This window comes from Ambystoma mexicanum, chromosome 5q (assembly GCF_040938575.1).
Source record: "Ambystoma mexicanum isolate Mex_15411 chromosome 5q, UKY_AmexF1_1, whole genome shotgun sequence".
Lineage (NCBI taxonomy): Eukaryota > Metazoa > Chordata > Amphibia > Caudata > Ambystomatidae > Ambystoma > Ambystoma mexicanum.
The window spans coordinates 86,176,930-86,204,246 of NC_090933.1; the positions used below are offsets into that span (position 1 = coordinate 86,176,930).

At 46.9% G+C, this 27,317-nt stretch overlaps 1 protein-coding gene across 8 annotated transcripts in view; it reads right to left on the reverse strand.

Annotated features, from left to right (window-relative positions):
* The window catches only part of PTPN3 (protein tyrosine phosphatase non-receptor type 3), a 2,254,194-nt gene that overhangs the window by 792,002 nt on the left and 1,434,875 nt on the right, over positions 1-27,317 (reverse strand). For all 8 annotated transcript variants that reach the window (XM_069620560.1, XM_069620561.1, XM_069620557.1 and 5 more), the window contains one exon: positions 20,958-20,981. In XM_069620560.1, coding sequence (XP_069476661.1) covers positions 20,958-20,981 — 24 coding nt within the window. The remainder of the gene's footprint in view (positions 1-20,957; positions 20,982-27,317) is intronic.

Sequence of the window (27,317 nt, forward strand, 5' to 3'; positions counted from 1 at the left end):
TGTTCCGGAGGTTATTATTACTCTTTTCATTCACTTTTTTTTTTACTTTGTTACAACTAAAACGAGTATGAGGACTCCAGTCATTCTCAATTTCTTCATTCACTTCAGGTACTTTGTTTCCAGATACTTTGTTATAAATGAGACGAGTATGAGTGCTTGAGTGCTCCAATGGTCATCTTCGGTCCCCTTCCCGGGTCTCCCACTTTCTCTGTGACCCGATTTGTTTAGGGTTAACGTCACTGGGATTTGTGGCAGATCGGGTCCCTCTTTTTCAATTGTCAGGTTGGTTTCCTGGTCCCTCATGAATCTCCTTGCTCTTCCTCCGATCAGTTCACTACGCAGTATCATGTTGTAGGTAGTATTGGCATAATTAATTGACCCCCAGGTGCACCACAACAGACTTGTGGTCATGCCACCAATTGCTTCAATTTCAGGATGCTCCGCGTCCACTTCAGCTTCTCGCATCTCCATCTCACTCCAACGTGCCACAAGTCTGCTACCGTGCTCACTAGTAAAGTTGGACGCTGCATGTCAAGCTATTCCTTCTCATATCACAACTAGCTGTTTTGAAGCTCACAGTGTCTCTCGCTTTGAAGTACTCACCCTCTCATTCCTATTACATGGCTGTTGGGCTTCCCAGGCGCAGCATCAAAGTTCTTTCCCTTTGTTGGATTACGGCTCTGTATTCTTCCAATGGGTTTCCTCGTCAGTGTTCCATGTTTTTTTCTTCATAGGTATAGTTAAAGTATTTGGATGGCAATAGCAGATTGAGTGTTTTTTTCAGACAGTTTCTTGTTGGCTTTGGATGCAGGGGGGTTGGTGAGACTTTGGTTTGAGAGTTCCCCATAAGAACGAGAGTCTTTGTCCTCAGGTGGGTAGTCTCTCCCAGTGAGGTTCTGCTTGCCCCTACCCCTAAGGAGGATATTGCGCAGCAGGCTCACCTCCCTAGCCTCACATGGAAAGGCTCGCTCTGGGAAGAAATGACAGAATCCCGTGGATCGTCACAGTGATTAGAAGGAAATACTTATCTTTGGGCTCCACACAAACATACTCTACTACCAACGTTCCCTTCATCCCCTCTTTTCATATGGTGTGGGATTACTACATTTCCACTCCACTCAGGGGAATAGATTGATCAGGGTGAGAGCTTGGGACAGATTAAGCTTGATGGAAAGATACTGGCCTCAAACCTCTAGGGAGTACACACACAGACGCAAAAGGCCCCCAGATTCAATCAAGAGGACAATCTTTGTGCAGCTTCAAGGCACTAGGAAACCCAAATACCATGTCCCAGATATGCCATTGGCCCTTTGCTTGCCTGTGGGCACTCTTATTTTTCCAACAACACTTTATTATTTTTCATATAAACAATAATAGTAAAAGCAACAATGCTTCACAATCAGCATAAAGAATGAATTTTACAAAAAGACAAGAGCATCATAAATAATGCAAATCAAACAGAAAACCACCCGTAGTGAAAAATAACCAGCAAGATAACCACAACCACACAAGACAGCACACAAAAAAAAGCAACCCCACCCTTTTCACTACCATAACCGTCAAAACAAGTCCACCTTCCCATCAATCATATAGAGCCATAAAGGGACCCCATAATTTCAAATAATCCTCATCTTTATTATGAAATGAAACCTTATCATACTGTGCCAAAACATGTAATTCCGTCAGCCATTCATCAACATTAGGTTTCTTCCTCGATTTCCAAACCCTGAGTATTAACCTGATAGCCACCATTATGGCCATATCAATCCAACAAGAATGTCTCGTAATTCGACCACCCCTATCCTTACGGGAAAGTTGTATGATATTCACTGCCGACCTCTGCAAAACCACATCAAAAATCAAATCAATTCCATCAATCACTGCCGTCCAAAACTCCAGCACTCTCAGGCAGTCCCACAATAAATGCAATAATGTACCCCTATCATTATTACAACCCCAACACAAACCATCTGGCCGGAGCCCCAGTCTAAACATCCTAACAGGCGTCCAATATAACTTTCCAATAATTTTTTGGCTAATTAAACATAAACCCATATCAGGACCCAAAGTCAAGTTAACCTTCAGAATGTATTTCCAATCTAACTCAGAAAGCTCATCCAGAACATCATCCGACCAAACATCTCTTAATCTAGACCATGCCCCCCGGAGTTTCTCATCAATAGGCATAAATTGCATATAACTATGTACCCCGTATTCCGGACCTTCCAATAAAGTACTACTCTCCGGTTTATTCCCAATAGAACCATCAGCCAATTCCAATCTATTATTTATCATAATCTCAAAAGCCAAGTACCTATTCAGTTCACTTCGCCTCAGACCGTACCTATTCATCAATTCCGCAAAACTCAAACAACCTATCCCCATCCAACACATCTGCCAACTTCAGAATACCCTTGTTAATCCAGCTGAGCCAATTCAAACATTTATCATCAATCTGTAAAGCAGTATTTTACCATATAGAAGCATCCCTACTGAAATCATAACTCATTCCATTGTCTCGAAACCACTCTGCCATCACTTGTCTAGTAGCCACAATCGGGCGCAACTTCAATTTATTAATTGGCAATTTATCGATACTATATACGGATCTCAAGTCAAAAGGAGCACAAATGCCCCTTTCCATACGCAACCAAATTGGTTCATTCACCCCACAATCTCTAAAATGATAGGAGCTTTTTTTTAAGTAAAAAAGCCTTGTAATATTTTACCAAGTCAGGGAATCCAAATCCCCCATCCTCAACTTTTTGTACTAGCATGTATTTCGGAAACCCTAGGCCTTTTTCCAGAACCCCACAAGAAAGAAGAAAAAAGTTATTCAATCTTAATTAACTGTTTCTTATACAACAACAACGGGATGGACTGAAGAACATACAAGATTTTCGGCAAAATAACCATTTTAATTGCATTGATCTTAGCCCACAGATTCAATGTCAATCTCTCCCATCTCCTAATCAATAAGGACATTTGCGCAGTTACCAAATCCAGATTATATTGCAGTAATTTCTTTAAATCCCCAATAATATGAATTTCTAGATACCTAACCCCCCCTGGAGACCATTTACAATTCCATGAACTCAAAACTGAACTTCCACGCCGACCAGACAAGGGGAAAACCTCAGTTTTATCCCAGTTCACCTTATGCCCTGACAATTCACCCACCTCTTGAAACATTGATTTTATTACATCCCCACACACTTCTGGATTCGATAACATAAGAAGCATATCATCAGCGTACAATAGGACTTTCACCTCAACTTTCCCAACATTAATACCTCTAATAATCTCACATTGTCTAAAATAAGTAGCAAGAAGTTCCAACGCCAAATCAAACAAAAAAGGTGACAACGGACAACCCTGCCTCGTGCCCCTCAACAACTGAAATGAATCCGAAACCACACCATTAACCAATACCCGGGCCTTAACATTATTAATACATCCTACCATTCTCATGAAATCGGACCAAAACCCATTTTTAGTAAAGTGAATTTCAGAAACTTCCAGTTTACCCTATCGAAGGCTTTTTCAGCATCAAAAAAACCTATGACTTCATTTGTGTCCCTCCCAAATCGGGCATCAACCACATTTAACACGGTTCGAATGTTGTCATAGCCATAACTCCCCGGAATGAAACCCACCTGTGACCCACCAACCAGATCTTTCATACATAATCCCAATCTGTTGGCCCAAATTTTAGTGAAAATTTTTAGGTCCACATTTAGCATTGAGACAGGCCTGTAATTTCCACATCTAGTGTGTTCCTTATTAGATTTTGGTATCACCACAATCTTTGCCTCTTTCATGGAATCGCACATCATTCCCGATACAACAAACTCATTATAAAGTTCACACAAGACAGGTGCCAATTGAACCTTGCATTTTTTATAAAATTTCGAGACAATACCATCGGGACCCGGTGATTTTCCATCTCTCATTTGTGATATGGCCAAACTAACTTCAGCAAACTCAATTGCAGCATCAAGAGAAGTACGCTTCTCCAGAGTCAGTCTGGAGAGCAAAATCTTCTCAAAAAATGTGTCCAGTCTATCAACAGTCAGGTCACAGTCTTCTCTGTACAATGATTCATAATAATCTTTGAAATAACCACAAATATCACCATTCCTATTTAAGGTAATACCACCATCAATTTGGATGGAAGAAACACAGGATTCAGATGCCATCTCCCTAAGCTTATATGCCAATAATTTGCCATTACGATCACCCGCTTCCCAAAACTTCTGTTTCGAATAAAACAAACTTTTACTCGCCAAATTTTGAATGTGAGTCTTCAGTTCTGCCTCTAACTTAGGCAATTTCAGCTTGGATTGTCCTGAAGCATCAGTAGCACAAACCCTCTGCAAGTCATTGATCTCCGTCTCCAGATCACTAATCAAATGTTGCTTCTTCTTCTTCTTCACATGGGCAGACCTACTAATCAATTCACCCCTCAAGACCGCCTTAAAACAATCCCAAACAGACTTAATACTGGCCGAGCCTATATTTTCCTCAAAGTAATGTCCAATGAATGCCTCTAAGCCCTCCGTAACCAACTTATCCTTCAGCGTTTCGGCTTGCATCCTCCACCTTCTCGTCTTAGGACTTATACTGTCCAAAATCAGCTGGAGGTCCAATAGAGCATGATCAGAGATATTTCTTTCCAATATATTAGTTGAGATCGTGTGAATACTCAAAGCTACACTAATAAAAAAATAATCTATTCTGGAGAAAGTCATGAACAGATGAATGAAAGGAAAACTCTTCTTCGCCACGATGGAGCTCTCTCCATATTTCAATAAGATTGTATTTAAATACAAACGCCCCGAGTTCCTCACTAACCTTCTCATTATAATATCTACACTCCGATTTACGATCCATCTTACTATTCATCACTAGATTAAAGTCACCGCCCAACACCAATGAATCACCCTCCATGCCATCCAACAAAAGGCTCAATTGATTGAGAAAAGAAACAGCTGGCGAGCATGGCGCATATACTGAGCCAAACGGCATTTTTTTCCCATCAAAGAGTACATCAAGTAACAGGATTCTACCTTCTCCATCCATAACTGTCTTTTCAATCTTAAACAACAGGCCCTTCCTAAACAAGATACTCACCCCCCTAGATTTAGAATCATAGCAATTCGAGACTACTCTAGAATATTTGGAGTTGACCAAGTATTTTTCAGTATGTTCATCAAGATGAGTCTCTTGAAGGAACACCACATTACCACTACTTCTCCACAATCTTGCTAGAACCTTGCGTCGTTTCACAACATTTCCAATTCCCTTAACATTCCATGAAACAAAAGTTAACGCAACCATAAATCCCAAAACAGATCATTACAATATAAGCAGTAACCATCAAGGTCAAAGGCAGGGTTCCAAAAAGTGAAAAAAAAACAAAAGAAAATTTAGACACAACAACACAAAACACAAACGAACAAAAAGAAAGCACAAGCATTGTAAAAAATTGCCAGTCTGACAAACAGCAGACCTAACATAAGCATAAATCTATACATCAAGAAAACCATTCTGAACCGTACCCACCAGAAACGAAACTCCAATCCCAAACCTTATATAAAAATAAATTACAATAATATTATCCCTTAATATCAATTTTGATCATGTGAATTCCCTTTTTGCCACCAACTCCTCACATCCAGGCCAGGTAAAAACCCTTTCTCAGAACATTCAATACTGTACACCATTCATGACCCCACAACCCAACACACCAATACCTTTCAAATTATTAAACACAGACGCTTTACAAGCCTAATCTGAACCCCGCCTCCTAGAACATCAGTCCCATATAAATACAATCCCCTAACCACTAAACTCAAAGCCCATACAAAGGCAACAACACGCCAAACTCCCGTTGAATATAAGCCCCCAAATCCATCTCCCCCTAAAATCAGTGAAGACATCTCCAACTCCACAAGCAAAATGAGTCCAGCAGACAATGTAATCAACACATCAGCCAGCAAGTCCCAATACCACACCCCTTTGCACCCCAACCATCGTCAATACCTGCCCTCCAGCTGCTCCCCTCTTCACACAGCTTGCAAAGAAGCAAACATACCCAAAAAACACAAATAGACTCAAGCATATAGACTCACAGCATAACAATATGCAGCTAAAATCCAATTCAAGTGCATTCAAACAAGCAAAGTTCCCACCACATTCAACATCATCTAAATATATTTTGACACCACGCCAAGTATAATTAAAGACCTGACCTACGGTATCGTGTCCACGCTCAGCACAGTGTCACCCCCTATACAACAACCACTCACGTTCAATGTCTCATACTAAACATGTAGGCCCCACTAACCAGACAAGGAAAATAGATGTCGGTGAGTCCACCCGCTGGAATACATGACTGAATACAAGGAGACATGTCGCGTAAACAAAGAATCAGATCAAATCAAAAGAGATCCAATGAGAGTAACAAATTATAGCATATCAGTAAGAAGAACATATTTTGCAACAAAAGAAACCAATAGTGTATAAGAAGATGAAAAGGCCAATTCCCACAAGTGGACCCTCAGAACATAAGCATTCAGCACAAACAAACCATACCACTTTCTACACATATTCCCATGATCCCATCGTTGTAGTGTCCGGGCTCTAGTAATAGAGCCGTAAACTACCCCACCCCTCCATTTACTGAACACAAACGTGGAAAGAGAGGCACAAGGAATTAAAGAAACCAGCGGGCCAATCCACAGGCACACCTCCATGAAATCCTGGAAGATGAACCAAGGAGCATTAAAGATTTGAGTACATTATTTTTCTGTAGCCATTTTTTTTTATAACTTGTTTATTGGCAGAAAGTGAAGACAGGTACAGTACATCATACACAGAGAGGAACAGAAATCGCATTGTCACGTTCGGGCATTACATCATGCACATACCACACAACAGTTTGAAACATGGGGGGGAAGGCTTGACAGCCCAGAGGTGCTAGGTACCCAGAACACCTGGTGCCGGGTGGGCCGGCTCTAACAGTGGAGTGGAGCTTCCGTCCACCTCGTTTCTTTTGTTCAAATAGCTACAAAACTCTGTCCACAGATTTTTTGGGCGAGATGATGCAGGCAAGAGTACAATATATTCCTCCTCGCACATTTGTACCCAGGTAAGGGCTTTCAGCCACATCTCGAAGGTAGGGGGGGAGCGGCGCTTCCAATTCTGCAATATACATCTTTTAGCAACGATTGCACTTATATTAAAAAATTTTGACATTTATTTTTTGCATTTTCCCCGGACCACATTCCAAACAGCAAAGCCAGCGGGTCCGGGTCTACTGGAGACGCAATTATCTCAGAGAGAGCCCCTGTCACCTCCAGCCAAACGTACCCAGTGCAGCACAGGACCAAAAAATATGCACGTGATCTGCCTCCCCGAAGTTACATCTCGGGCAGGTGAGGGAAGGGTCGTGTAGTAAAGCCTGTTAAGAAATTTATATTGTATGCATCGCAATCTAGTGCTAAGGGAGACTTTTCGCGTGTATGCACACATTTTGTCCCACATCTCTTCAGTAATTTCTATTTCTAGCTCCCTGGCCCAAGTTTCATGTGGTTTGAGGGATGTATTCCCACGTTTTTCCAGTTGCATTTTGTACAAGGAGGATATTATGCCCCTGCCACCTGTAGAGTTTGCTATATATTGGAGTTCGGGTGCGTCTGGGGGCTCATCTGGGTAGGAGGGCCACATTGCACGGACCACCGCTCTCAGCCTGAAGTATTGCAGTAAAGGGCTGAGTTGGAGTGTTCGGGCCGCCATGTTTGGGGGGTAATAAATTTACTATTTGGGAACAGGTCGGTTAGCGCTCGATATTCCAGAGCCTCCCAGTGTCGCACAAAATGCTGGTCGTGCGTGGGGGAAAGTCCCGGGAACTGCCATATGGGAAGCCATTTATAATATGGATGATGGTCCTGTGTGGTGTTCAAGATCTTATTCCATGCCTTCATTGTGGTGGCCACAGGGTCTGCCGGGGCATCTGACTGATATGTATGGTGTAGCACCAGGGTCATGATATTTGTCCCCTCCCCTGCCATTTTCTCCAGTTTGACAGGTGGGGGCGGGTTTGTATGTGCGTACCAGTGCGTAGCATGTTGGGCCTGCACCGCTATCCAATAGAGGGTCAAATCAGGGGCTGCGAAGCCTCCTTTTTCGTAGGGAGGGGTCATATGTTGCCACTTCTTGCGAACGGCACCGGAGTGCCAGAGGAACTCAGCACACACTAAGTGGAGCTTTTTGAAATATTGCTTCCCGGGCCACACTGGCACGTTGGCAAAGATGTAGAGAAGCTTGGGGACCGCAATCATCTTGACTAGGGACAGTCTGCACGCCAGGGACAGTGGAGGTTGCGCCAATTAAAGATCTTGGAATCAATGAGCCGCGCTGTCGACTCGTAGTTCTCAGCCAGTAGAGAGGCTTTTGAGAGCGATACCTGCACCCCCAAGTACTTGATGCCCCCTGGGGACCAGCGTAGGGGATATTCACATGATGGTTGTTGGGTTGCCGTGGTTAGAGGGAATATTTCAGATTTAGAGTAGTTGATCGTAAAGCCGGAGTATGTGCCTATTTTAGTTATGGCTCGGATGATCGGGTCCAAGTGCGTGGAGGGGTTTCTTACATAAAGGAGTACATCATCGGCGTACAGTGAGATAATTTCCGGTGTGTCTTGTAAACGAATACCCTTTGAGTGTGACGATCCCTGACGTGGTCAGCCATGGGTTCCATGGCAAGCGCAAAGAGAATGGGGGAAAACGGACATCCCTGGTGGGTACCCCTGTGCAAATGAAAGGGAGAGGAGGCAATAGAGTTGGCTAAACTCTGGCCAGTGGGCCCGTGTACAGCAGTTTTATATAGGAGATCATGTTCGGTTCCACTCCCATTTTCACCAACACAGCCCATAGATACTGCCACAAGACCATATCAAATGCCTTTTGGGCATCTAGCGTGACCGCTATTGCATCCGCCTTTGGGTCAATTCTGGACATTACATTGAACAATCGGCGAATATTAAGTGCTGTAGAACGGCCAGGAACAAAGCACTCTGGTCCTCATAGACCAGGTGGGGTATAAATGGAAGGAACCTGTTCGCAATTATTTTAGCAAATATTTTCGTGTCCGTGTTGATGAGACAGGGGCCGGTAAGAGCCGCATTCGTCTAAAGGTTTCCCCGGTTTGGGAAGGACGATGATTAGGACTTCCCGCAGAGAGGGGGGGGGGGGTGGCTAGCCGGAGCGATTCGGTCCAGACCCCGTGCAGTATGGGAGCAAGGATAGCAACATGTTCCCTATAGAACTCGGACGTGAGGCCATCAGGGCCCGGGGCTTTATTCTTCGGGAGGTCAGAAATTACCTGGACTATCTCCTCCATGGTGAACGGGGTATCCAGTTGTTCCTTAGTGCTTTGGGAGATAAGAGTCATAGGGATGCGTTTTAACAAGTCATCCAGGTCGTGAGCGTGTTGTTCCATCTGGGGGCCGTATAGGCTGGCATAAAAACTTGCGAAGGGGTCAGTAATGGCTTGATCCGACCAGTGTCACTGGCCTTGCTCGTCCAGAATGCTATCTATCCGGGATCTACCCCCTTCCGTGCGCACTAGTTTGGCCAGGGTTCTACCAGGTCTGTCTCCCTCCCCATATCTTCGGGCAGCCACGGGGCGAGCAAAGTACCGTACCTCGCTCAGGGCATGGAGTTCAAAGAGTTCCAGTTCCGTCCTAATTTTCTCTAGGGTTGCCGGAGCAGGCGCAGAGGCATGTTCTTGTTCTAAGGTTTTAAGTTTCTTTTCGGAACTAGTTTGGGCCTGCCTTATGGCCTTGAGAACCCCGGCCTCCCTTGAGATGCACATTCCCCTGATGTATACTTTGAATGCTTCCCATCGGGTCCCCTCAGGTGTGTCCTGCGCATTGTTGTTCTCGAAAAAAGTGTGTATATCCGACAGGATGTCCGCTTTAAAGACAATGTCAGATAGGGCCTCAGATTTAAAGCGCCAGGCGGGCCAGAGTGTTCCCAAGTTGAATCTGTAGTAGCACGGGGGAGTGATCAGAGAGCGTGCGTGGGAGTATCTCAACGTCTTTCACCGTACCCACCAGGCACCCAGAAAGAAGGAACACATCTATTCTCGAGGAGCTGGCATGTACTGTAGAATAACGGGTATAGTCTCTAACCTGGGGATGGAGCGTCCTCCACACGTCGTGTAAATGGAGGGAGTCCATATATGCGAGGAGTCTTTTGGCAGCTTGAGACGTGACCCTGCGGGTCACTGACGTCCTATCCAGGACATTGTCAAATATGAGATTCATGTCTCCCCCCCATATAATGGGAACCTCCACATTTCTCATAAGGATGGCGGACAGGGCATCAATGAATTCAGGGGAATCGGTATTGGGGCCGTAAGGGTTCACGAGCAAACATTCTTCATTAGCCAAAGTCCAATAGAGAATAACATATCTCCCCTCTGTATCAATGTGGGGTGTGGGAGTGCAAATTTTACCGATTTGTGGAGGAGGGTCAAGACCCCTCTGGACTGAGTAGAGAATTGGGTGTAGAATCTGTTCGAGCCCCAGGACTGTGCAAGGTTGGATGAAAGGTGTTTCAAAGCATGTGTCTCTTGCAACATGAGAACCTTGATCCTGTGTCTCTGTGCATATGCCGCAATCCTGCGGGACTTTGTGAAATTTGTCAATCCCCGGAAATTCCATGTCATTATTTTAATAACCATATTGACAGTTACGGGACATCCCAACCAAAGGATTTGTCTCTTTCTAACCCGGTGTGTATTGCAGTGGCGCAAGTGCGCCTCTCAACAAAACCAGTCATTCCTTTCCTGCCGATTTTATGATAACATTCCCCAACTTTCCCACCCTCCACCCTCACCGCCCGAATCAAACTAGCAGTGCATAAGTACCCACCCTTGGAGTGCCCAACTGCGTGCCAACCCCAACTGGGCAACGCTTGAACAATAGCCCAACAGGGGCTTAACCATAAACACTCCGCCTTTAACAGCATTGCAGCTGCAGTGGGGGCTACCGCTGCCGTTGACCCACATTGGTGATACATATCATAAAATACATCATTAATCTTTGAACGGCTAACATATGAGATGATTACGAGATAGCAAGTATGTTCTTAGGTGATGAGGACTGAACAAACGTCGGCCCAGTCCAGTGTCAGGCTGTACGGCTCAAGTATCAAGGTATGGGCCCAGTGTGTGCCATTCTAGTCAGGATGTTAAAGAATGCATCCCCTCCAAAGGAGACGCTCAAGTGTCCAGACGTGAGGGCTATGTCAGGCCTGAGAAGGAGTAGAGGAGGGGGGGGCAGATACACCCCAGGAGGGGCAGACTGAAGGTGTGGGACAACTGGTGGGGCTCCCGAAGGACCATGAGAGCCTTTATCCCAGTCATCATCCACTGGTTCATCCGCAGGTGAACGCCTGGGGGATCAATTACAGAATGGTCACAGCAGGTGAACCCATTTGTCTTAGTCGTTGTCCATTGGTTCCTCCGGGGGTTCTGTTAAAGGGATTTGTGCCTCGATGAACTTGACTGCTTCGTCGGGACTGTGAAGAAATACAGTTTGCTGCGATGAGTGAATTTCAGGCGAGCGGGGAAAAGCATTGCATACTCGATTTTCCTATCACGTAGCATTTTTTTCACACCACCAAATTGCCGTCATTCCATCTGTACGCTCACTGAAAAGTCAGGGAAGATCCTGATGGTTTGTGATTCTAGCCTTAGTTCCCCTTTTTCTCTGGCCAGGCGAAGAATGTGGTCTCTATCTTTGTAGCTTAACAGTTTTGCAATTATCGGTCTGGGAAAGTCTCCTGGTTTGGGCCGGGGCGCTAGTGAGCGGTGCGTTCGCTCAACGGTGAAGAATGGTGACAGCTCAGGATTGCCAAGGAAGTCTTTGAGTAATTGTTCAACTGCAAGCTCCATTTGACCCTTTAGAGCCGATTCGGGAACCCCCACTATGCAAATGTTGTTCCTTCGCGACCTAGATTCTAGGTCATCGCACTTAGCTTTGACCTGCTTCATGTCACGCACGAGTTCTGTGACTGTGTTCTGTAGGGCATGCACATTGTCCTCATTGGTTCCAATTCTTTGCTCTGCTTCAGTGATTCTGGCCCCATGTTGGTCTAGTTTAGCTTTTAGAGAGGCGACATTTGCATTGATATCATCTAGTTTTTCATGGAAGGCTGCAAAGTTTTTGGCCATGGACTCCATCAGTGTGGTTAGGTCAGGTTGCGGGGGGTCCGGCAGCGTGTCCACATCTTCCTGTCCCATAGAGGAGGACGCTTGATCTGCCCTGGGCGCTGCCTTAGCAAATTTGTCCATGGCCCCGACCTTGTTGGCCCCCCCCGATCTGTTGGACATTGCGGTGGTGGGCGGCAGCACTGCACTTTGCGGTTTTGCTGGTCGTCGTGGGACAGGAGTGCCACAATGGGGGCAGTAGCGTGCCACTGGTGGCAATATACAGGTGACTTAAGCCTGGTTGTGCAGGTGTTTGCCCCGGATGGAGGGGAGACCAAAAGCACGTGGCAGGGTAGTGGTGGTGAGGCAGCCGTGAGCGTCTGGTGGTGGGTCCTAACAGATGCTTTGTGGTGGCTGCAGGCACATTGAGTAGGGAGAGCTGAGAGGCGCCAGGTGGGCATCAATGTGAAAAGTGCCACTCCTTCAATTGCTGCGTGGGTGCGCTGGGTGATACACTGCTGATGGGGTAGGTCGGGGGGGCCCCCCAAGGTGAGGCAGAAAGTTTCTATTACCACCAGTGTGCGCTGGTGAAGCAGAGCGGCTTCCCCCCTGTCCTGGCGTAGGTTTTGTACCGGAGGCTCCCAGCGCACAAAGGAGCAAGTATTTGAGGCGAGGAGCAGCCGCGTGGTGTGATGATTGCGTTTCCCAGCAGTCTAATTATGCGCTGCACCAGGCCCGGATGTTCGGGGCGTTGGAGGGGAGGTGGGGACGTCCAGTGCCTGCGGGGATCCCCAGCTGCAAGATGCGGGCGTCTTGCTCACCGCCGCAGGGCCGGGTTGGTAAGAGCGTTAAGCTCTAGGGACGCGCACTTCCCCTTCAGGAGCGAGATCTTCGGTGTGGGCGGGCGGCGAGAAATACAGATAGGGGAGGGGTTGGGCCGCGGGTACCCGACCGATGCCGCCGGAGCGCGTAGGGGCTCAGGCAAGAGGCCAAGCAAGCGGCAGCGCCAAAAGCACTCCTCCACTGGGGGCCCCTACCGTCGCCACCCGCAGGCGGCTAAGGGGCACAGGTCAGCAGTCCAGCCCCCGGTCCGTTCACGGCAGCTCCGCGGCACCCCGGACCTCCAGGGGGCTCGTCAGAAGCACCCACCTCCCCACAGCAGGCCAGCATGGCACAGGGCCACCGCAGTCACGCCGCCTTCCGTCAGTCAAGGAGGCAGGTCCCGCGGCCCACGCGGTCCGCCAGCACAGTCAAATGTATCTTCGTCCCGGCTGATCGGATATTAGCGGTTTTTGTCCCTGTGTGTGCGCGAAGCAGTCTCGGGATGCTTAGGAGGGCTTTAGTTGGGGTGTAGAGAGCAGGATTCCAGCGTTGTCTGCAGATTGTAGACCGTGGGTCATGGAGCTCCAAAGCTAGGCGGCCATCTTGCTGGCTGCTCAACCTCCGTAGCCATTTTTAAAAGTCATGTGAAGTCCTCTAGAAATCAGCTACGATCAGGTGACCTTTCTTCTAAGGGCATCTTAACTGCAATAATCACACAACATGCCATGCCCTCCAACACCTTCATATCCAGTCTCATAGAAAGTGACAGTCCTACGGTACAATTTCTTTCCCCCTTTCAGAGAGCAACAATCCACTTCCAGGTTTGCATGAAAACGGCTTATACTACAGAATCCTAGACCATCGTATGGAGGTAGCACAGCAGAAGATACTGCAGTAGTGTAATGCATATGAATCACATAGGCAGGCTAGAGGCTGCGAATCACATGCTAGTCTATTGCAGCAGTGGAACATGTATGGAGCGTGAACACTTAAATAAAAAGCTGCTTACAAGTTTGTTCCTGATAAAATTCGGAACCAAGAACATTCAAAGACATCTGCGGATAGGGAAAAAAAAAAAAGGTCTCAATCCACGATCGTGGTTCCCAAAAAAAGTAATTTCCCGTCCATACTCAGTCAACCAGCCTCAACGCCGGACCAATGCTCCAAAGCCCTATACCCCTGTCTCTGCATATCCCCCATCATTGACCACATAAGGAAACATACCATTCAGGGGGAGGTAGTCTGCTCGTTGCAGTAACAACGGGATGTCAGGGCAAATGTAAACCACCCGTATTCAGCTGGATCCATCCATCATTTAGGTAAACAATCGGGAACAAGCAAAAACAAAGTCCCAGTATCATCATCAAGCTTACCAAATTCCAGAGGAGCCAACCGGGACAGAACATATCACAAGCTGGAACGAAGCTTAAGCCGCGTTAAGACTAAGCTCCAAGCACTCCACCAGGAAACCTCTGTAAGGGGTAAAGCAGCTGAAGCACGCGATCCATGACTGCACATGCGCACAGAGTGCTCCGGTTGAGATCCGCTCCCGCCATACCATCCCGGTCGCGGATGGGTACCGGAGGGCATGACCAGCAGGAAGGAAAGGATTTGTCAATCCTCGTTACGTCGGACGTAACGCACGTAACACAACAAAACAACAGGGTGCTTTTCTCTGCAATACCATAATACGAAAAGTACAGGCAGCCATGAAACATGAATCACCTTCAAGAGAGCGAAGTAAACATTCGAAATCCGTTGCTCTTGGTTAACGGAACACAGGCGGTGGCGGCCATTTTCCTCAATATAAAGTAATAGCAAATACAAAAAAAAAAAAATAAGTAAATAAAAAAACCAATGAGCATCCGTGCACACCACAGCCTAGTGCGTGTCAGGTCTTCCTTTTTTCCTCCTCAGACTTTCTTTGGGCTCCAAGCCTGACGAAGTGCCTTCCATTGGATCCAAATCCAAATCAATCAGAAACTTCTCAGCCAATTTGCTCTCAGTGAATGAATGCAGTTGACCTTCCACCACTTTCTTCAAAATTGCAGGATAAATCATGTAGTATTTGAGGTTCTTTTCTCTGGCTTTAATCTTAGTCTCAATAAAAGTTTTCATCCTGTCCATGACATACTCAGGTCTGCAAACACCATTATTTTGTTGCCACCCCAGGCAAGGTCCTTCAGCTCCAGGGCTTTCCTCAGCACCAGCTCTTTCACAGGGAATCTGAGGAATTTCACAATAATATGTCTCAGCCTCTCGCCCAAGGCTGGTTTAGGGACGAGGGACCGATGAGCTCTCTCATTTTCCAGTGAAACTGCTGCATCAATATTCAGTAACTTAGGCAAATTCTTATTCAGAAATTCAATGGGGTTTCCTCCATGAAAAATTCTCCTGCGCTGAGAGCTTCAGGGCAATTTTCTCATTAACCACCTTCAATTCTCTTATCTGGTCAATCAGCTTTATAGTTTTTTCCATCCACCACATTCAAATGCTCCTCGACAGAGTCCACTCTTTTGGCAACTGTGGAGAACTTTTCCTCAGACTTTAAAAGAGCTGCTTTTATCTCTCCAATGTCCAATGTCATTTTGCTCAACATATCAAAGAGTTTATCTTCTCTGCTCTCTTTAGAATTATCTTTCTCATCACCTTTTTGCCGCTTAGCATCTGGAGTGGCAGGGGTTGACATCTTTTCAGGGATAATAGTATTTTCAGGGAAAAAAACTCAGTTCAGGCACAGGAGTACAGCAGTTAAGCTGCCATCCCTGGAGCTGACAGTTCTAGAATCTTTTGACAGTTCTAGAATCAGGCACTCTCTGCCAACATGCCACTTATAGAGCTCCATCGCCACACTCACTCCATCAGCTGGTAACCAAAGTTGTTAACCAAATGTTCCCACATACACCAATGGCCATTCACTAGAAGTATATCTTTTCTAGGAAGATCATTATGGGCTCATTTTGAAAGGACACAGAGGTAGAAAAACATGACATGAAAACAAGGCTCAACTATTTACCCCTTGCTCTGCTTTTTCTGCTTCATATTAGCAGGCAGATAAAATACAGATGGACCTTTCACCTGTAATTTAAATGTGAAATGCGAAATTGTGCGATTTCATCGCCTGAACATTGTCAGTCGTTTTGTATGCATTTTATGTCCACAAATTCTGCTAAATGGGAAATGCCTTTCACACCCATTCCATCATAAGAAACACCACCTGTAAATAACACACACTCTAATCAGGTGCACACAAGGCTGGTGAGTCACAAAGCAGGGCCAAATCACCAAAATAAGTCTCGGCAGCACATGTAACCACAAACAAATGGAACCAATATGGTCAAAATGCAAGTTCAGCATGGTAAAGAGGTGCAAACTTATCAGCTGCGGGATTAGCCCACTAAATGGAGGTCCTACCTATGCACTAAGCTGATACCAACAAATTGTGTTCTAGATAAATAACCCATAGGTAGTATAGCTTGAATTACAGGTAAGTATGTAAGGCTTAATATTAGACCCAGGCACTGTAAACAGGCTTTCTGCCTAGCATCCATAGGAACGGGCTGCATATTGCAAACTACACATTCCCAGGATCATGTTTTAAGAGATGAGCAGACTTTGATACTTTTGAGGTCAGGTGGATGCCGGGGGGGAAGGCAGTGAATGCACAAGCATTTTATAATTTTGCATATTAGTTTATGAAACAGGTCTACTGCCGGTTTCAAAATGTCCTATAGTGGTTTCAAATTGCCCCTTGGCACATCTCAGCCTGGGACGTGGTCTGAAGAGTTCCTAAACTGCAGCATTACGCTGGTAACTTGTCAACAGTTCACGGCTCTTGTAGTGTCATGATCCTTTGTGTTCCCATGAGAAACGGATAGAGATGACCGGCGGCAGATGAATAAAGATCTGCTGGTCATATTAAATGTCTCAATGTTTTGGCACTAGGATGTGGAAATTGTGGGTTGGACTGCGACGTCAGAGAGGGGGCCAAGGGTGGTGTGGTAAGATTTGCAGGATCCAATCATTTCAAGATAATGTATACCCTTCTATAGGGGAATTGCATGACTTCGTCAATCGGCTTCACATAGAGAACTGTCCTAATGTTGTAATGTGTTGATGCTAATTAGTTTGTGTGATTATAAAAGCTTTTGTTCTTGGGGCATATCTTTGACGGCGCTTTTCATGCAGTTCTGTTCCGCATTCAGTTGGAATTTCGCTTTCGCAGCTGTACCTGAGCCCAGAATAAATTGCGTTACTTCTTGCCTGGTGTACACTCCGTTTTTACACTGCTTTTGCAATGTTTACTGGCGAGTTCCGAGGCGACCCGCAGTACACCAACAAGAAGCCAGCTAAGCATAGAAGTCAAAAATCATTGTCTGTAAAACACATCACTGTATATGCAATAGCACAATGCACTTGCCAAGGGGCAAAATGCTTTACTTATTTCAGCTTCTCTGTTGGACTATCAGCAGCAGGCCCCAGGAAGATAGCCCATCAGCTTACCAGCAGGTAGGCAATAGGCCTGTGCAGAAATCTCCAGCAGGTATAACCCAACAACCTGTCCAACAGCCCACACGGTAGGTATCCTATTATATTGCCTTCCTACTCCTTGCCACATACCCCATCTTCTGATGCTCACCCATCCTCTCCCACCTGAAAGAAACAGGGGATGGCAGAGCCCAAAGGAACATATCTTCAATTTTCCCCAGTGAATTTGCTCACTGACTTCCACTTCTGTGCCAATGGCATGTTCAAGCAAACTCTGGCACTGGAGCATGGCATAATCCAGCCCTACATTTCTCACCACATCTCACTGGTAATAACCACCATAATGCAACACATGTGATACCGAATTGCTTTTCTCAATTACTTTGCTATCATTAGTTCCATAAAAATTAGGTTTTATGCCTGCTGTTGCTGGATTTGGTCACGAGTCGAAGGACCAACTGGCATTTATTTTTATTAACAGAAAAATGAAGCATTAAGGGAGGCAATACCATGGGGCAAGGGTTTTTCAAAGTACAGCTCTATCCATTTTCACAGTGTATAGTCCTTCAGCGACTCCCCTTTCTCCTTTATTATATAAATAGTGATTTGAAAACCATTTTTTTACTTTTTTGAAAAAAATGTTTCCAGTGAATATATGATCACCTGGGTACTGTACAGCTAAGTGATTAAGTATAGTGGGGGCCATCAATATGTTTTTCTTTTCTGTAAATGAACCCCCATTCGAAATTATTTGCCTTGAACTGTCTATGACTATCATTATTTTCATGGATTTTAACCACTTTTTCCCTTATCAACATACATTTAAGGGAACAAGTCGATACACATGAAGTATGTCTTACCAAGAAATGTTAGGCTTATATAGGTAATGTTTAATACATTTTATAATCCTATTTAGGCATTAGTGCAACCTGACCTTACTGCACCAAATAATGAGAGGGACATTAAGGAGGGCGGAAGTACATCTTATGGCCATGCTCAACTCTGCATGTAATGAGGCTTTAAGTATCCATGGGTGTGGTGCAGACTAAGTGGGCAGCCGAAATTGAGGTAAGCACAAAAGGGAAAATGTGCACAGGCCTCTTACCCAGAGAGCCTAGTTGTTATGGCAAATGAAGCACATCATGAAATGCTGTGCCATGTGGCATCCATGTAAGATAGTGGACTAAGCAGGGGAATGGTTATCAGAGCTCCAGATGTAGCCGGAAGACCCACAGAACAGCATGTGCCGGACATTCAATGACTGCTTGCCCAGTTGTGGCATGTGGAATGTGAGCGCAAGAGGCAGAGATGTTGGAGGAAGACTGGTGCACAACGAGACAGAGGAGCCAAGACAGCAGAGTAAGCAACAGAACATGTACGCAGTGGATTCTTGGAGGCAGTAATTCCACCAACTACTAGATGTTAGAGGCCAGAATGTGGGTATGCTGCTGTGATCTAGATAGTTGTATGACCCATGATTTCTTCCTAACATGATTATGTGCCATTTCATAACCACTGGCAACAGTTATCTTTTTTAGAAAAATTATCTGATGCTATTTTATGGGTTTTTATAGATGGGAATACATTTTATGACTTTTTTACAGATTGAAAAGCCTTAAGCGAAACAATTCCAAATTAATACATTCATAATGTCAGATGCTGAATGGTCCTGTTCGTACACTAAATCTGGGTCTTAACTTGTCATGAAGGACAATACAATTAGAAGGTTTAACATTAATGGCACTGGTTTCATTGAGAGATTGCATTCTTAGGTACTCCCTTTCCACAATGTGCAAATACGTGGCTTTCAGTGCTTTTGACATTGAATGTACATCCCAATTTTTAATTCAGTAGGAAGATTGGATCATACAGTTCATAAACAATACATTAATATTTAATGTCATCAAAGTTAATTGTATGCTCCTCAATGGGTTTTAGTAGTGCGTACATTTAACGTTTTAAGAGGTATTCTAACCTGGTCAACTGCAACCATTTCAGATGAGGTTGCATTATATCACAGATTTGGTACGAATCTGGTCCACCACTCCTGTTTTGTCCCCTTTTTGAAGCTTTTATTTTAATGGGGGAAAAGTCCCACACATCCACATATCCCAACTATCCTAAAAATCATTGTTTAATATCCCCTTGACCCCCCCCAAATTGAGAAATGCAGCAAAATTGACATTTCCCCAAATGCTGTGAAACAGCTGCAACGAGGTGTAGGTGGGTACCGCTAATACAAGGAATAGGCGCAAAATCGTTTTACCATTTGAACAAAAGCAAAAAATGCCACAATGTGTCAATATCAGGGCAGTTGTAATCAGATATGGCTGTCCGTGCACAAGCCCACCTAAATATTCCACAGGCGAGAGATTACAATTTAAATATGTTAGAAGACTATGCAGAGGAAGAGAAGTAGTCCATGTTAAGTAGTGCTTGGGGTATCTGGAAAAGAGAGGCGTGCATACGATATATTAGCTGGCTTCTGTACTTCTCTTTACTGCGCGTCTTGGTCCTACCTATCCAAGAGAAATCTTTTCACAGGGTTTTCATGGGTTTATAAACATTTTGAGTGGCAGAGAACCTTTAGTGTGCATTGATAGCTGTCAACTCAACTCTTACAGCAGAGAGCTATGGAATAGTAAGTTCATTGTCGCATTATTAAGGTATTTATTGAGCACGGACCTAGCTTTGAGAAGCAGTGGGGCACTTTACAGAGGTATACAACAATGAGAGAACAGTCGCATGAGAGAATGGTTTAATATCAGGTGAAACAGTAGCAGAGTTGTTTGCCAGGACAACTAACAAAATATACATCCGAAAGTAATCCATGTTTTTAATGAGAGCACACTCTCACAATGACTTCCTCAGACACAAATCACCTACTCCCTTCCAAGGGGAGAGTGATAGGAGATGGTGTTAGAACCTGTAGACTGTTGTTACTTGGTGAATATGCAGGCACATATTGGACAGCTTCAGTGAAAATAAATGCAGGGCTAATCTCAATTCATCCAGTTATGTTTGGGGGCAAATGTAATCATCTTGCTTCAGACAGTCCTTTTATGAAGAATAAAAACAATTCGGACTGCCATTTTGCACCTTCTGATATTTATGAATCAGGTATTTAGGGGGGGCCTGTGTACAGGGGAATCCCCACAATCCAATCCGACATAAGTCTAAATTACTTTTCCTGTGTGGCATTCATTAACTTTTCTAACATACAGCAAATTAACATGTACACGGTTTTATGTAAGTGTACACACGTATTGGGATTAAAGTAGTTGTCCTTTAAATTGTAAATTCCAGTGGTCCTTCTGAATGCCTTTGAATGTGTAGTCGCAAATAGGACCTTCTCATCGAACAATAAAAACAAAGTCTTATTAACTACAATTGTCTAAAAGAGAACGTAAATGAATTCAACTTACTTTGGCGAGTCTTGTTCTGATGACCTGTAAAATAAATAAAATCCATTGAGTCATGCAACAAAAAGGCCCAGACGCCTGGCCTAAGTGTGGAACAGTCAGCAATGCATTACTCATAAATACACATTATTTATAAACAATACCCAACTGCTACTTATTTAAAGAAAATAATTCACAAAAATGATTGAACAATGTTGCCACATAATTCAGTGCGACAGGGTCGGAGTTCAGGCCCTGTCAGGGAAGGGGATATGCCCAACCTCCTGCACCCCTCCACAGTGCCTGTGTGCGGGTTAGCCCCCTCCTTGCCTGCTCTTGTGAGCATAGGGTGGCTGCAGGAAGGAGCAGGTCCTGCAAACCGGGAAGCAGCACGGACCACCTGGCGGTTGCATCATGGTGAGGACCTATGCAACAGCTAGCCCCCATGCAAATGCATTTAGATGTTTTATGGTTTGTCTTTGATTTTCTTTAGAGGGATTATTAAACTGCTACAGTTCGGGATGCAGCCAGTGTGGGAGTGGGACGTGGGCATGTGTTAGAGATTGAAAACAAAAACTACACTCTGAGGTTGGGTGCAACAATGTGTTGTCCAGACTGTTGCAATATTCAGTGACTATAGTTATTCTTCTTGTCATGCCCTATGACTGTCACAAAAAAATTAGGGGACACTACATTTCTCAGCAGGAATGTCAAAAGGCTAAGCAAACCCACTGAAGCCCTTAATGTATGCACAGTGCCCAAATACGTTTCCAACAAGAAACATGCTTTGGAACATCAAGTAAGAGCCTTTGCCAGAAATTGGGGAGACCACCGCTATTTCACATACTTCTCATCACGCTCCAGAAGAGTGATGAGCTCCGAACAGAGTTTGCAACAATTCATAGGACTGAGCACGAAAATTGACACAGGATTGTTATGTATTAGTACACAGTGAACTGAACCAGGTGGCGGTCCTACTGATAAATGTATATGGATCCAATATCAATGATACTCATTTTTATAGAGAGATTTGCGGTTTATGTAGGTGTTACCCTATGGCTGCCCTAATCTGGTACTGGGACAAACAATATATTGAATACAACACTGGGCCATATGGGAAGATTGAGCAGGGAGCGCTCAAATGATGCCAGTGCCATTTTACTAGGTATGAACAACTGAGTTGGTACATACATAGAGGATTCTACATGGCCGGCATAGGGAGTACTCTTTCTATTCGGCTGTTCACGTCATCCATTTCATAATTGATATTTGATAGCATCACAATTGTTAAATGCCCTTGTAGTATGTGAAATACTCCCTATGAACCCTTCGGACCATTCTCTGAAACTCGTGTTGAAACTAACACCAACAACTGGCCTTTGACCCCTGTGGAGATTCAAACCTGCTGCATTAGATACACCATTTTCTCTTAACATGCATGATAAGATCATGATGTTGTTTGAAACTAACATAGTCTTGCCTCCTACTGGCAGGCATTTAAAGTATGCAGAATATCACTATGTCCACAGAATTTGGTATCCTGAAAACACACTGAGAAGGGATAGGCAAGTCAAAGGATAAACCTAAAGGACTGGAGCTCTGTTATGCTAGAGTTCCTACTCCCCAGTTGAAATTGAAAATAAAAACTACACTGAACACATTTCATAAAGCGACATGGAGAGCTAGGTATTCAAGATAAACCAGCGACGGTCAGAAGGTAAAGAAAGCAAGAAAGGCCTGGCCGATTACTGGCGCGCCTAGCTAAAAAGGAATCTGGAAACAGTACTATCCTACACATTGTTTCGAGGGACTGGACAATATTACACACTAATGCAGACATTAACAACACCTTTTATCAATACTACTCCGAATTCTAAATGTCTTCTGATGAAGTTGATGAATCAAAAATAGTGTACTAGTTGAACTCTATCCTGATGTCACACTAATCTCCAGTGAGAATAGCCTTATACTCGACAGTCCATTGACATTAGAAGAAATTAAATCAGAGATCCGTTAGCTACAGGGTGGTAAAGCACCAGGTGCAGACGGTCTGGGACCAGAATCCTATCAAGAGTATCAAGAATTAATAGCTCTTTACCTATTGAAATTATGAGAGGAATCCCTTTGGAAAGGGGTGATGCATGAAGCACTGTGAGAAGTCATAAGGAACAAGTTACTTACCTGTGACTGTTGTTCTCCAGCATGGGTCTGGCATGGATTCACATGCTCATGAATATTCCCCGTCGTCAAGCTGGGAATCCTCGGTAAAGAAAAAACCAGTATCAGTTTCGTTTCTGATCTGTCTTTCGTAGTAATAACCAATCACTGGTCTCTGCGTCATACTGACCACAGCCAATGACTGCCCTCTACCTAAGCACCGCCTCTGGCAGCCATCTTCAGATTTGGAAGCACGTGAAGTGGCAGTATGACCAAGTGAAGAGCCGCAGAGGGGTAGGCGGGAGGGTTCGCATGTGAATCTATGCCAGACCCATGCTGGAGAACAACAGTTACAGGTAAGTAACTTGTTCCTTCTCCAGCATGGGGTCTGGCATGGATTCACATGCTCATGAATAAAGAATACATAGCAGTACACACATGCACAACCACGGGAGGTGGCAAAGGCTCAACATTAAGCATTACATCAAACTCAACATTAAGCATCTTACCTCCTCACCAGGCTCACCTCACGCGAACAGGTTGCGCAGCACTGCTTGGCCGACCCTGGACTCCTCCCTGGAATCCCGATCGACGCAGTAGAATTTCGTGAAGGTGTGCGTCGACCTCCACGTAGCAGCCCTGCATATGTCCAGCAGGGGCACACCAGAAAGGAACGCCGTGGTAGCTGCGATCGCTCTGGTGGAATGGGCTCTCGGACGGCCAGGCAGCGGTCGGTTTGCCAACCGATGACAGTACATGATACAGCCGGAGAGCCATCTGGAAATGGAAGCCTTCGAGAGAGCCTTCCCCTGATTGACAGGTCCAAAGTTCACAAAGAGTTGTGACGTCTTCCGAAAACACTTCGTGCGGTCCACGTAGAACTTCAGCGCTCTAGCCACATCCAGCGAGTGCAAAGTCCTCTCAGCCGGCGACGAAGGCGACGGGAAGAACACAGGCAACACAAAGGGTTCGTTGAGATGGAAGTCCGACGGTACCTTGGGCATGAAGGAGGGGTGCGTCCTGAGCACTTCCCTCGTGTCGTGAAAAGTCAAGTACGGGGCCTTGCAGGAAAGGGCCTGGATCTCTCCCACCCGTCGTGCGGAGGTGATGGCCACAAGAAACGCTGTTTTCCACGACAGAAACTTCAACGGGGCCGAGTGCAGAGGCTCGAACGGAGGTCCCATGAGCTTGGTCAGCACCACGTTGAGCTCCCACACCGGGGCCGGAGCCTTCACCGGCGGGAACGATCTGAACAGTCCCTTCATGAACTCTTTCACCAGACGATGAGACCACAGGGACGTCCGCCCCGTGGTTCTGGTGTATCGGAAGATCGCAGCAAGATGAATCTTGATGGACGCGTGTGCCAGTCCAGCTTTGGCCAGCGTCAGCAGGTACGGCAGTACCTGGGGAGCCGTAATCCATAGAGGGTTACTCTTCTGTGCGTGGCACCAGACAGAGAACCTCTTCCATTTGTGTCCGTAGCATTTAAGAGTCGAGGACGCCCTGGCCTTTGCAAGAACCTCTCTGCAGTCGGCCGGTATGTCGTATCCTCCAAACTCTAGCGCTGCAGGAGCCAGGCCTGCAAGTTCAGCGATTTCGGATCGTGGTGGAGGATGGCGCCTCCTTCCCTGGAGAGTAGATCCGCGTCCACCGGCAGCTTGATTGGCGGGGACGTTGACAAGTCCAGAAGGTCCGGGAACCATATCTGCCTCGGCCACGCAGGTGCGACGAGGATCATCCTGCACCGTGACCTCTTGAGCTGGTTGACGAGCCGGATTAGCAGTGGCAAAGGAGGGAACGCGTAGAGGAACAGGCCCTCCCAGGGGAACGAGAAAGCATCGCCCATGCTCCTCGCCTGGGGAAACCTGCTGGCGAATCTCCGGCACTTGGAGTTCGTCGCCGTCGCGAACAGGTCGATCTGGGGTGTGCCCCACCGTCGGAAGAGGCGATCCACTAGATCCTGCCGTAGTTCCCACTCGTGGCACGAGCGCAGCTCCCTGCTGAGTGAGTCGGCAATGGTGTTTTTTATCCCCGCCAGATGAAACGGCACCAGAAACATCCTTTGGGCGACGGCCCAATGCCACAGGTCCTGCGCTTCCTTGGACAGTGCTGGGGACCTGGTTCCGCCCCGTTTCCTGATGTAAAACATGGTGGTGGTGTTGTCGGTGAAGATCCTCACCACCTTGCCCTTGAGGGACGGAAGGAAGGACCTGAGGGCCCAGAACACTGCACGGAGCTCCAGGACGTTGATATGGAGGGACTTCTCCGTCGGGAGCCAGAGGCCTCTCGCGTGCAGATTTTCGGTGTGCGCTCCCCACCCTTCCAGGGAGGCATCCGTGGTCACTCTCTCCTGGTGGTCTGGGGTTCGGAAGTCCATGCCCGCCGTCAGATGCGCGCGGGTGCCCCACCACCGGACCGCTCGGCGGAAACTCTCGTCGAGTGTGATCCTCTCCTCGAAGCCGCCCGTCGTTTGGATCCAGCGCGCGTCCAGGAACTCCTGCAACGGGCGCATCCGGAGCCTGCACATGGGAATGAGGTAGATGCAAGAAGACATCATTCCGAGGAGGGACTTGATGGACCTCACCTTGGCCGCGTCGGAAGCCAACATCCGCTGTACCTTGCCCAGGATGGACCTGGTCCTTTCCTCCGACGGGGAGGCCAGAAGGGACACTGTGTCGAGCTTCACTCCCAGAAACAGTGCGTTTTGCGCGGGTACCAGGTGGGACTTGGCGTAGTTCACGGAGAATCCCAGGTCCGTGAGAAGTTGGACGGTCCTTGCCGTGTGCTCCACGGCGAGCTCCCTCGTCTTGGCTCGGATGAGCCAGTCGTCCAGGTAGGGGTAGACGTGGATCCCTTCGCGGCGCAGCTGCGCCGCCACCGGTGCAAGGCACTTGGTAAATACCCTGGGTGCCGACCGTAGTCCGAAGGGGAGGGCTTTGAACTGGTAGTGACGCCCTTGGACCACAAATCTGAGGAATTTTCGGTGCCCCTTTAGGATGGGAATATGGAAGTAGGCATCCTCCAAATCCAATGACGACCGGAAGTCTCCTTCCTCCAGCTGACCCAGGACGTGCTGGAGGGTGACCATCCGGAACTTCTGTGCCTTGATGAACTTGTTCAGACGTCGCAGGTCTAGGATGGGGCGCCATCCTCCCGTCTTCTTCTTCACGAGGAAGTATCTCGAGTAAACTCCGGAGCCCCGAAGCCTCTTTGGGACGAGTTTGATGGCGCCCTTCCTGAGCAACGCCTTTACCTCCAGGAAAAGCTGAGGGACGTGAAGCTCTCTCCTGGCCACGGGGGGGGACGTGCGGGCACCTTCTTTGAAACTCGAGCGCGTGGCCCCGGGCCAAGGCGTCCAGCACCCAACGGTCGGTGGAGATGGACTCCCACACGCTGACGAAGCTCGCCAGCCGGCCTCCCACCGGGGTGCTTCGGTGGGGGCCCGACCACACGGCCGGTTCAATCCTGTTTCGACGAGGCTTTGCCGCCTTGACCTCCTTGGCGACGACGGCGGGGTCCTCCAGACTTGCCTCGTCCTCTGTAGGCCTCTTGAGACGATGAGCGGGCCGCTTGACGGTAGGTAGAGAAACCGCCGCCGGAACCTTTGGAGGCGCCCTTGCCTCCGCTGCTCCGAAAGGGCGTCCGTCGTTGCTGTAGAACCCCAAGGGCCCGGGCCATCTCAGTGTCCGCTTTAATGGCCTGAAGGGAATCGTCCACTGTTTTCCCAAAAAGGTTGTTCCCATCGAACGGCATGTCCAGGACTCTGGTCTGTACGTCTTGACGGAAGTCCTTAGCCTTGAGCCATCCACGCCGCCTAAGGCACACGCCGTTGCCCAACTGGCGAAACCCAGTGTCGGCGATGTCCGTCGCAATAGTGATGGCGTGGTCCGACGCCACCTCACCTTCCTGTAGGATCTCCAGGGCATGCGCCCTCTTGTCGTCAGGTAGGAAGTCCAGCAGGGGAGCCAGTTTGTACCATAGCTCCCTGTCGTAGCGGGCCACGATAGCCAAGGCGTTGGCCGCTTTAATCGTCGTCGCTGCAGACGAGATGACCCTGCGTCCCATAGCGTCCAATTTCTTTCTCTCGCCGTCCGGTGGGGAAGTCTAAGTGGAGGCCGCACCCCCCCCCGCTTTCTTCCTGGCCGCCGCGGAGACGACGGAGTCCGGGGTAGGCTGCGCCCGGAGGCACAGGGGGGCCGCGTCCGGGACCCGGTACTTCTTTTCGTA